The sequence below is a fragment of the Phoxinus phoxinus genome, assembly GCF_949152265.1.
Source record: "Phoxinus phoxinus genome assembly, chromosome: 9".
In the NCBI taxonomy this organism is placed as follows: Eukaryota; Metazoa; Chordata; class Actinopteri; order Cypriniformes; family Leuciscidae; genus Phoxinus; species Phoxinus phoxinus.
Genome location: NC_136884.1, coordinates 21,453,957 through 21,465,856, shown reverse-complemented (window position 1 = coordinate 21,465,856; position 11,900 = coordinate 21,453,957). Strand labels below are relative to the sequence as shown.

The window sequence follows — 11,900 nt, the reverse complement described above, 5'->3', positions numbered from 1 at the left end:
GCAGCTTGTCTAACAGACACATATGGCATTGCTTTGGCATTGCATTGCTGCAAGCTTCAGTGTCACTCTGTCGATCAAGCTCGTCCAAAACAGCCTCCACGCCGACAAAAACCTTTTTAGAAGCCATTGTCCTTAGACAAAACTCTAAAAAACACTGTCCAAACTGTCCAAACTATCCAACTATCCCAACTCAGCTCCTACTCATCTGCGATGCGCTCTGCCGAAGCGCTGGAATATCCCGAAGAAGACCCGCCTCCTCAAATTTTCAAACAGAGATCTCGGGCTCTGAGTGGTCTAGAGGCATGAGTGACCTCCCTCTGGATTGCTGAGAGTCCCAGCTTTCTTGACATATGACGCAATACGTGATGACGTCATCAAAATCGCGGCTAACAAAGACAATCAAATCTAAGGAGAATAAGAGTATTTGCCTACATCGCATGTTTTGATCTGGACATCGGTGACATATTACAGACATGTGAGCATGATCTCATTTTGAAGAAAACAACTTAGGGAACGAGCTGGTATAGCGTTTGAGGGTAGTAGCTCCACACAGAGTTAGTGATTAGTTATTTTGTCCTCACATTCTTTCTTGTGTGACACACCTGAATGAAAGGCTCATTATGCAAGCTCATTATGCGGGGTCATTATGCGGGGGCCATTGTCTTCTCAGGTGGGAACTTCTCAGGTGTGGTGTGAACCACTTACTTTAATCCTTCCCGCAAGTATGTTTGCAGCATGATGGTGTTGGATGAGGGGACAATGGAATGAAAACAATGGAATCCAAGTTGCCCGTCTATCATACACGAGCAATGCGGAAAGGATTTCATCAAGACCGTATCGTCAGCAAGAAACAACTCAATGCCGAAACATGTTCTACGTCACATCTGCGCTGAATACTTATCTGACGCATCAGCTGACCAAAACCTGACTGTTGATGAACGAGTGAGACAGGCAATCTTAGGTGAGGACCCTGAACTTGTCACTGACCTTCGTCATCTAAATAAAGGTCGTCCCCGACCCCAAGACACCTTTGACACTTTCTTTGAAAAGCTGAACATGGAACTTGAGCAGATAACTGCAGCTGATGAAAGACGTCATGGGGTTGCCCACCTCTCCGAGTTCATCTCTGTGAGGGATCTAATTGAAAGAGTATCCAAGAAGTGTCCACCAAACACTCCGATCCCCAGTGAGACTACTGTACTGTTTGCCTTTGTTCCCAAAAATGCTTACAGCAATGTGGCAAAGTTGTACAAAAGTAAATATATGAAATTTCAGGTTCAGACGACAGCTACGGTCATCACACCCAGATGACCATTACTGTGCAGCTCTCTTTAAGTACATGTGGTACTTTGCAGTCGAGCATAGATTTTTAACAACGTTTCACTGTGTAGATGATAAGTCCAAAATAGATTTCGGAGAGCCAGGATTAGCCATGTCATCTGGAGTGCGGGGGGGAAAGTCCTTAGTAGCTTCAAGTGATCTGCTCGGAGCCCTTCGACCATGACCAAGAAAGGGTAATTTACTCCATCTGTGTACCTCAATGTTGAGATACCAGCGACTGTTGACGACTCCTTCTATAGGGGTCAAGTCACTGTGCTCCTTCCGGCACGCAACAGAGATGAGGCTTCTGGGAAATTACATGGACAAGGTGAAGCCCTTCTTGATAATTTATTCTGACGGAGGGTGTAAAACTGTCCCTGGCTGCTGTTTTCAGGGCGCTAGACTTGGACATTCTTGTGGCTGGGCGCACAGCGGTGGGACACAGCTGGGCGAATCCAGTGGAGCGAATCATGTCTGTTCTAAACCTTGCCTTCCAAAACATTGCTCTGTCCAGACAGGAATGTTCAGCAAAAGTTTAACAGGTTTTGAGAAGCTGTGGTGGGATGCAGAATATTCGAAAGAAAGCCGATATGGTGGAGAAGCTCAGAGATGAGTGGAGTGGATCTGTCAAATCTATGAAAGATTTCATTTAATTTAATGCATCACTCGTGTTCAGCTGAAAGGAAGGCCATTCACAGTTCTGGAACCAGCATCTGATTTGGCAACCAAGCTGATATTATTGGCATAATTAATGCTTCAATAGAGATCGGCAAGTACCATAAGAAAGACCTTGCAAATAAGGAAAACTACAAAACCTTCATGGCCAAACATACTAAAGTAGGGAGAGAAATTACATTGTGCAATTTTGCAAATGTGGTGATCGTGCTTGTTGTAAGCCCTTGAGAAGCAGTGTTGAGGGAGACCTACCAGCTTGGATACCAGATCTTCTGCTTTCAGAAGATGGAGCCCACTTTCAGTCTTTTGATTCCTTATTTGGACAAGAAACATCTGAAAAAGACATGCCAAGTGGAAGCAAGCAAACTCTGACATCTGTCACAGAAACACAACAGGTATGCATTTCACGAGTTCACACTTACAAATAAGTCAGATGGAATAAATGGTATGCATATTTGGCGTGCTGTCCGAGGAGAGGGCTCCGGTCTCGGTATTCGGCCCGAACCCAGAGTACTCCCCCCGTATTGCTGGTTTAGGAAGTAACCAGGCGAGTGTGAGGAGACGGGGTGGTGGAGGGATGCTGAAAAACTGTCGAGGAACGTTGGTGAGTCAAATGAGTATGTATATAGGTCTCCACTCATGCTGATTGGATAGAAATGTTGATTACTGATTGTTGACAGCTGGTTGGAATGATGTGATAATTGGATCAATTATTTGAACGTGCTCCTCCCGAACTTTGTTTATAAAACATCATTTAAAGAATTTGACACACTCCTGAACTTTGTCATGTTATCTGCTGTTCTCTTTAGGTTTTAATTGATGTACAGTGTTGTGGTGGTGTTTGTGCCATGAAATCACATAAGCAATCCTGCCATTTGTAAGCAAACTTTATTGTTGTTCTTTGGCTGATTTAGAGATGCAAGAACAGTTTCCTTGTGGGACAGAATGCACAAGCTACAGTCCAATGTTATGAGTGTGGAAAACCATGTTGCATCTATGCCAAGAAGTCACTGACAGTTCGTGATCAGCGGGCACTCCAGAGAATGCTCTTCAAGCATGACTACAGCTGTGGTTCCATGTTGACTGTAGAAGGCAAGTCTCTGTCCATTTAGGTTATGTGCACTCCGTCATGTAGTCATATTCCAGAGGTGTTCTTTTGTCACTCTATCTATATATATCATCTATCTATTAATTATAGGATCTCTGGAGAAAACAAAACTATAGGATAACAGTTAATAATGAAGGATATCCACTTGTCTTGTAGGCGAAGATTCCCTGCATGGCATAGTGTTCATCAGGTTGCAGCTGGTGTGTTCAAATCCAATAGAGTTTGCCTACTATGCCTCAGACAACCTGAAAGTTAGGAAGGATGTATGTGCATATTGTGCAGCACCTGGGGCCGAGAAGGACAAAGACCTTCAGAACAATTATAAAATTGTTTTGCCTGTCTGCCCACAGTGCAAGCACAAGTCTGCACTGAAAAGGGCACCTTTTCAAAAGATGCCATAGTTTGGCCAGAGCAATCAAAGGGATTTCATGTTAACAGGGTTCCTACACATTCCACGATATATTTGTTTATGGATGTAAACATTTCAAATGTGACACGTTTTCTCATAGGTATTACATTTTATTACAATTAAGTATTACAATTAACTGTTATTTTTTTGTCAGGGAATGTCTTTATATAAATGGTGGAACTGAGTGTGATGTGTTACTGTTCATGCAAGACAGCCAAAGTGCTCTGTCAAAAATTTGTCAGAACATTCTATTGAAGTGCCCCCTGAAGTACCCCTCTGTCTGAAATATGATGTGCCTGGACCCCCAAAATATGCACAGTGAACCAGACATGTGCCTGCAAAAAATTAAGGCCCTCATCATGAAATTTGTGCAGGATAAGAAGCTGTCAGGAGGAGTCACAGCGGGTAACATCTGTAGACATATCAGAAATGTGTACAATTAGCCTAGTGTTTATCAAAGGGATTCTTATTTTAGATGTCAAGTTATACTAGCCTATTTTGCAGTTAATTTTTTTTAGTTGTATTTTATTTTATTGGAAATACAGCCTAGTATAAGTTATAATAAATGTCTGTAGGCCTAATATATGTTCTTAGACATAATAATTGAAATATAGTTGGAAATATGAGATGCATTTTGCATCTACCATTTTGCATCTATATAGTGAAAATAAATCTCTTGTGATTTCCACAAAATATAATTTTAACTGGAATATATTACAGATGTGCTTGTCACAGAGACTAATCTGCGACTATGTGAGGATGTGTGGTGGAGTGGTCAAAGTGCCACTAACTAAAGAGCTGCTAAATGAGTGTGCATCTGCACACAACCGGTACAGGATCTTCTTGGAAGATGAGAGGAAGAAAAAGGAAAAGACAAAACAGATGAACAAGAGAAAAGGGGTTGAAGATGAGCTTGAAGAGCTATGCAAGAAAAGAAGAACAATCTCAACTGTGTGTGAAACTCTAGATTTTACCCTCATTTTATTTTCCCTGTGAAGCAGATTTGTTATGTGACATCAAGTGTTCGTCCCTCTGTGAGACCGCCTTGATAAACTGTCTTTGAGTTTGAGTATGGCTGGCCTCCTCTCGCTATAGAGAGTCATTCTTCTAGGACGCCGCTCACCTGAGCTCTGCCTAGACAGTGATATCAAGTGTTCGTCCCTCTGTGAGGTCGCCTTGATAAACTGTCTTTGAGGTTGAGAAGGTTTGGCCTCCTCTCGCTTTAGAGAGTCGTTTTGCTGAGGCCTCCGCTCAACTGAGCTCCAGTTAGACAGTGATTGTTGCCTTGGTAAGACGGTCTTTGATTAGAGCGTTTGATTAGAGCCCTATTAGATAATATTGGTCCAGAGACGCTGACTTAGGGTCAGCCAGATCCCCCTAGTATAGTGACAGATGAAAGAACTTGCGTTTTTCTTTGCCAGTATTCCTTTAAAGGCAGACCTTGGGCTTTGCTCTTGGGGAGCTGTGCGCTCGCCCCGGTAAGGAGCAAATTACGCTCGAGTTCTTCCTTACATTGGGCATGGATCTAAGGTGGCCTTAGGGAATAGTGTCACTGACAGTTTATACTAACTGTCACTCTGTGACATCATGGGCTGTCGCAGGCCAATGTAATTGTCACATTTGAATTTGGTACTTTAGACAACGGTCACTCTGGAGACATTTTGTTGAGAATTATCCTTCAAACTGATAGTTTACTTTGCTGGATGTAGCAACTGATGACAAAAATGCATTTAACAAGATTAATGATGTATGCTTAATTTCACGATAAATATGCGATTGATCACACAAAACGCTCCGATTAATCGCAATTAAAAAAAAAAGTAATCTATTTACAACCCTAAATATATTATAATATAAAATAGCCATGTCTTTGTCATTCTTAATTAAAAAATAAAAAAGTAAATTTATTAATTGTCATTTATGATCATCTCCAGGTTTCTATGGTCTTGCAAGTTTATTTATGCATTAAATTTGTGGCTATAAGAAAAAGCATGTCATTAACATCTGAGATACCTTCATCTGATCAATTTTTGAAGGCAGCATAGATGTACCCTATGCTGTCTTTGATATCCCATAATCCTGTGCATTCCATTCTGTGAAAGTTTAGCTGAAAAATAAAGATGGCATCTGAAAGTTGTGGTTGGTGGTCAGTTTATTTGTAAATGTACGTTTTTGACCAAAATGTTTCACTTTCGATCTTATTTTTAGCAAGAAGTTACTATTATAGTAATTATTTGCTTAGTTATCACAAACGCTTTCTCTATTTTGCTGTCGACCACAAAATCATTACTCTGCCTCAGAGGCCTGTCCGAAATCATTTTGTGAGGTACATGCGCAAACGCTCCTTGCTAAGTCACTGCCTGATAAGGCAGAAAAGCAATAAGTCAGCTGCCTAAGCTTTTGGACGCAGCCAATATGTCATTGTCATGTCCAAACTAAGTGATCTGAACATATCCCTTTTATGTCATCATACAGTAGACCTCATATCTGTCACTTTCCACCTAGCCACCATCCTCTGCACTACACTTCCCAGCATCCCTCTTGGTCCCCAGCTGCACGTCATCTCTAATCACACACACCTGCATGTCATCATCACCCTCATCACTGCCACTACAAAGGCACACTACTCGGCACACTTCATTGTCTGACCTCTTTTGATGTATGTGGACTCTTCCCCTTTGTCTCCAGCGGCTTCCTCCCCTCTGTGTCTCTGCCAAAATCACCATTTGGACTCCACTACCCTGCTCACCTCATCCCTGCACCTTTGTTATTCAATAAATCACTGTGCACCATCCACCTTCCTCTCCTGTGTCTGCATATCCGTAACAATATCTGTCTCTTATGAATATTAACTTCCATTAACTAAGCAGAGTATTGTTCTGGCTATATCTGAACTATATTGTTACATTTTATAGTAGATGTATTACCTTTGAGTGCAATACTATTCATTCTCTGCAATACTACATACTCTGGTAGTAACAGTCATTACATTTTATTCACTCTAAACATGAAACTAAGCTTTAAGAAAAAAGAAAAAAAATTAGCTTTAAGAAAAAACAAAATACCACAAAGTCTTTTCTTCATTGCTAAGCAGGTTTATTCAAGGATAGTCTGGTCTATTGTTTCCAAAATTACTCCTTGAACAAAGAGAAAGACAGAAAGGTAATTCATTCATTAATATTCCATTAATTAAACTAACAGTGAAATGTACCATAAATGGTACATTTTGTTATACCCATCCAATAATCTAGAATTTAGTTTTGTATTTGAATAACACTTCTTCTATAACAATAAAACAATACACAAATAGAGTTATTACAGAGATTTTGTTTTTCTGTGCATCAATGTCTGGGTTAGATTAAGTAGTTTTCCAAAAATCCCTTTTCACCTAGCAGTTGGTGTTCGTTGGTGATATGTTTATTTGAAATATCTCTGATTTAAATGTAGATGTTTAAAGACAAGGAAGTGCTTTCAAATTCATATTTAGAAATCTCATATTTAGATCATTCACACAAAGTATTTTGATATAAATGAAGGATCTTTCATTCATCATGGTTATTGAGCTTTCTTAAAGACCCATGGTGATCGCAGAAGAGTGATGGAAATCCAAAGATCTGCGCTTTCTGCGTCTATATCCAGGGTCGCATGACTGAAAATGACAGACAAGAAAATACATTTATCATTAAATACATGCCTTCTACAATGCAAAGGCTGTTGAATGTGTTTTCTTTTAAACTGATCTTTCATAAAAGGTTCATAATTTACTTGAAGTAAATAAATAAAAAATAATGCAGTGGATGGACCATTCAAAAATACTGTCCAAACATACCAGTGCACATCTGCCATTCTGTATAAGGCAGAGATGAACCTGACAGTGCAGGAAGATGCGGTCAGAGATTCCTGAGAAGGTGAACATCCTGAAGGAGAAATGGCTTGTCGTATCATTACCATTCTGAAGAACCTCCACTGTGCCATCTTCAGGGTTGGGGCATCTAGGAAGGTAGTAAAGAAGACAGTAAAGGAAAAAAAATATAGGCTCCAAGTATTTGGTCATAACCAAGCATATGGTACACACATTTTGGGTAACATTTTATTTCAATGGTCCACTTTCGACATTCCACTATTAAGTAACTTTGCGATTGCATGTTAACTAACTCTCATTAGAGTATTAGTCGATTGTCTCCTTAATATCTGCAAACACTTTTTTTTAATGGTCCCCCAATAGTCATTCTATTGACTGTAAGTAACTTTGAAAATACAAGTCAACTTATTCTACTAACCTAACAGTGTACTACAGTTTACTAATACTCAAATGAGAGTTAGTTGACGTAGTTGCAAAGTTACTTTATAATGAGTAGAATGTTTAAGTGTAGCATTTAAATAAAGTGTTACCCAATTTGGTAGTATTAACTTTCTATGATTACAACATATTTAGTAATGTAACCATCAAGTCACTCACTCTCTAGTAATTAGACTCCAGCGAATATGATAGTCAATATCATTAACAGGTGTGGCCCAGCAGTTGTCTAGAACCGTTGCGATTTGATTTCTATCCACTCCTTCCACCTCAACAGCCACATACATCTGCTGGTTCACCTGGATTTCCACCTGCCCATCAAATGGGCTAGTAAACTGTGCATCATGGTAGGGAATCATGCGGATCCGGTATGTGCCCTGGCCAGCAGGAAGCTCCAGATGCATCTCACTGTGGGCAAATGTTTTTAAATAAATTGTAAAAGTAAATTGTAATGGTGATAGCTCATGGCTCAAGTTGATAGCTGAGAACTCATGTCTGACTAGACTCAAACCACCAACCATTTACTTACCAGTCCTGAGCCTTAGGCACTGACACAACACAAGATAAGGATAACTGGTAACACATTATAATAACATTCAGTTGTAAGTCATTTATAAGTGGTTAGTTAATGATGAACCAATCATTTACAAAACATTCATAAATGATTAGCAAGTGATATACTAACATTTTATATATGTTTAGTAAATTCCGTTATAAGTCATTTACAAGTGATTAGTAAATGATTAAAGGATAATTCCGGTATTTAACACCTTGAGTCTATATTGTAGTTTGTTTTGGATGAACAAGAGTGGTGGACAACATTTTTTTGACAATGGTTCCTCTCTCGAGTTTTTGACTATAATAGAATTGCCCATGGACCCATTTAACATTGGAGTCAATGGGCATGTCCGAAAATGTCATTAAAACAGCCAATAATGTTCGTTTACAAAACTGTTAAACTCACCGAGTGGTTAGTGGTGTTCGTTGATGATTATAAACAATATATCGTCGCAATATATGATCCCAATCCGTTTATTTTGCTATAGTGGAACTATTTTTTCAGACACTTCACAACCGTGTAACTTCCGCTCAATATTTGAATCTTAAGCGTTAGCACACTCCCGACCACTTGATGGCGATAACCAATGTTTATGTCTCGCGGGTTCACTCACGGTCACAGTCGAGTTCAACTTCATATTGCACTGGTCAGTGGTCACGTCTTTCAATATGGTTAGAATTTGTCCGGTCACAAACTGCGGTAAAGTTCCTAAAAAAATTATTGTTTATTTCGCTTACTCTCCCGGAGCACAGTTGCTCTGCTCGCTAGCCTTATGAGAAACGGAAGCGAGCAAAAAGACTACATCGACCAAATGTAAACAGCCCCCTTTCCGTTTCCGGTAGCGCATTTATATTAACGAGCACTCAGTCCTTCAACAGAATTCAATGGGATTTTACAAAATGACGAATAAAACACGACAGAAACTGTATTTCGCAACACTTTTTGTTTCTGGAACATCAACTAACAAACATCACTAATCACTCGGTGAGTTGCACAGTTTTGAAAACTAATGTTAAAGGTTGTTTTAATGACATTTTCGGACATGCCCATTGACTCCAATGTTAAATGGGTCCATGGGCAATTCTATTATAGTCAAAAACTCGAGAGAGGAACCATTGTCAAAAAAATGTTGTCCACCACTCTTGTTCATCCAAAACAAACTACAATATGGACTCAAGGTGTTAAATACCGGAATTATCCTTTAATTAATCATTTTCGAAACATGACTATGCGTTCATAAATGATTAATAAGTAATATGTTCATTATTTTATGTATGTTTTGTAGATTCAGTTATAAGTAATTTACAATTGATTAGTTAATGATTAACTAATCATTTACAAAACATGACTACACGTTTCATAAATGTTTAATAATTGATGTTACATTTTTTTGTATGTTTTGCTTACATCAGGTGCACAGACATGTGTCTCAGAGAAGATATACATAGTCTATACCCTCACCAGTCAGCACTTACACTGCAGTACACACTAGTGTTCAACACCTGTTATAGATGATGTGTAAACACATGAAAAAATAATTTACAACACTTTCAGCATCCCCATATCTTGTAAATGTGTTACACATCATCCGTAGATTACCACTTCAAGAATCAATAAGGCATAAGATCTACGAATGTTATCTACGAATGATGAGAGATGACAAGAGATGAATAGTTTACACTTTAGATTAGAGGATGCAGAAAGTGTTGTAAATAATTTATTCATGCATTTACACTTCATTGTGTTGAACACTGTTACTTACCTGTTACAAATTATCTGTACGTGTATACAAGGCATTTACAACATTTTCTGCACCCTAATTGCTACATACATACAAAAAAAAAAAACATAATTTATTAAACATTTTAGAAATGCATATTGATGTTTTATAAATGATTACTTAATCATTAACTAATAAATTGTAAATGACTTATAACTGAATCTACAAAACATACAATAATTAATATATCACTTATTAATAATTTATGGACGCATAGTGATGTTTCGTAAATAATTAGTTAATCATTTACTAATCACTTGTAAATGACTTATAATGGAATTTACAAAACATACATAAAATGTTAGTATATCACTTGCAAAACATTTATGAATGTTTTGTAAATGATTAGTTCATCATTAACTAACCACTTATAAATGACTTACAACTGAATATTATTATAAAGTGTTACCGAATAACTACAAACTTACTTAGGCTGCAGCCTGTTTTATAACCACTGTAACATTGATCAAAAATCTTAACCCATGTTGAATCAGGTGTAAATTCTCTGGAAAGACATAAATGAGGTAAAAAGCAGCCTCTTTCATGTTTTCTAGACAGGCAAGTTAAATATTGGAAATTAAATTAAGTCAATCCAAACAGTTGAAGATTTCCTAAATTGCAGTACTGATTTGCCTCATTCACTGTAATAAAAAAAAACTATTAATTTTCATAATACTACACACTTATACACAGAAGGTATTGAGTACCCTTACCCGCCTTCAGCTTGGATAGCCATGGGCATAGATAGGGTTTGGATCAGAGGATACGCACAAGAAAATGTAATGTTCAGCCATCTCTCTCTTGTAATGATGCTGTAGCCAGTGATTGAGTTAGACTGAATGGAGTTTTGGTAGATGAAGTGAGTCTGGTTGCTCTGTGAGGACAGGGACAAATCTCAATCTCTATTTCAAGGACAACTTATTAATCATTTTCACATCTCTACAGCTCTAGTGATGAAACAGAAATGGAAAGATCATTACCATCAGAATGGTACCACATATGTGGCCTTCATTGTCAAATTGAAACACAAGTCTGCCATCCTCAATGGTTCCTTGGCAGCTTGGATCATTTAAGTGCAGGGTTTCAGGAGTAAAACCAGATTCAAAGAGCTGGCAGCGGGACAGAGACATGGACCCAGTGCTGCTGGCACAAGACTCCACAGCATCTGAGTAGATAAAGCATTCAACATAGATCATTTTTAAGATTTATTTTTGTTGGTTTTTGCCTGTATTTATATAAGACAGTAAAGAGAGCAGACAGGAAGCAGGAAATACTTTTTAAGGAAATACTTAATGTGAAAATAATTTTCATATAGCATATTTTTGTATTTAGAGTAAATACTGGTAAAATGTACCAACAACCATGACATTCAGAAATAAACACTTTATGACATAGCTACCATAAAAATAACCTGACATTCTCACATCCAGTAGGTTTCACTATGACTGATTTCTCACCTTTTTATGTACTGTACATTGACAGATGTTGGCATGTATTTGGCATGCTGTCCAAGGGATCGGGGGCTACGAGCTTAGAATTTAGCCCAAACCCAAAGTTCTCCCCCGTATCCTCAGCCAAGAGTTAGGAACGGGGTGGAGGACGTATGAAAGAAAATTAACTCTTAACTAAGAACTTTTACTGCCATTAAGGAGAACTCTTAGTGGTAAGATAAAATGTTTTGTGAATACGGCCCCAGATCCCAAATCAATGCTCGACGGACTTAGAATCAAACATCGTTCAACAGCATAATTC

The 11,900-nt window shown here is 38.5% G+C and overlaps 1 protein-coding gene across 1 annotated transcript in view; it reads right to left on the bottom strand.

Annotated features, from left to right (window-relative positions):
• Positions 1-6,593: 6,593 nt before the first annotated feature.
• The window catches only part of LOC307003809 (uncharacterized protein), a 47,916-nt gene continuing 42,609 nt past the window's right edge, over positions 6,594-11,900 (bottom strand). The window contains exons 53-57 of the mRNA XM_079622625.1: positions 11,129-11,313; positions 10,862-11,022; positions 7,972-8,217; positions 7,342-7,504; positions 6,594-7,161 (exon numbers count right to left, since the gene is read on the bottom strand). Of these exons, the coding sequence (XP_079478751.1) occupies positions 7,081-7,161; positions 7,342-7,504; positions 7,972-8,217; positions 10,862-11,022; positions 11,129-11,313 (836 nt within the window). The 3' untranslated portion in view covers positions 6,594-7,080. The remainder of the gene's footprint in view (positions 7,162-7,341; positions 7,505-7,971; positions 8,218-10,861; positions 11,023-11,128; positions 11,314-11,900) is intronic.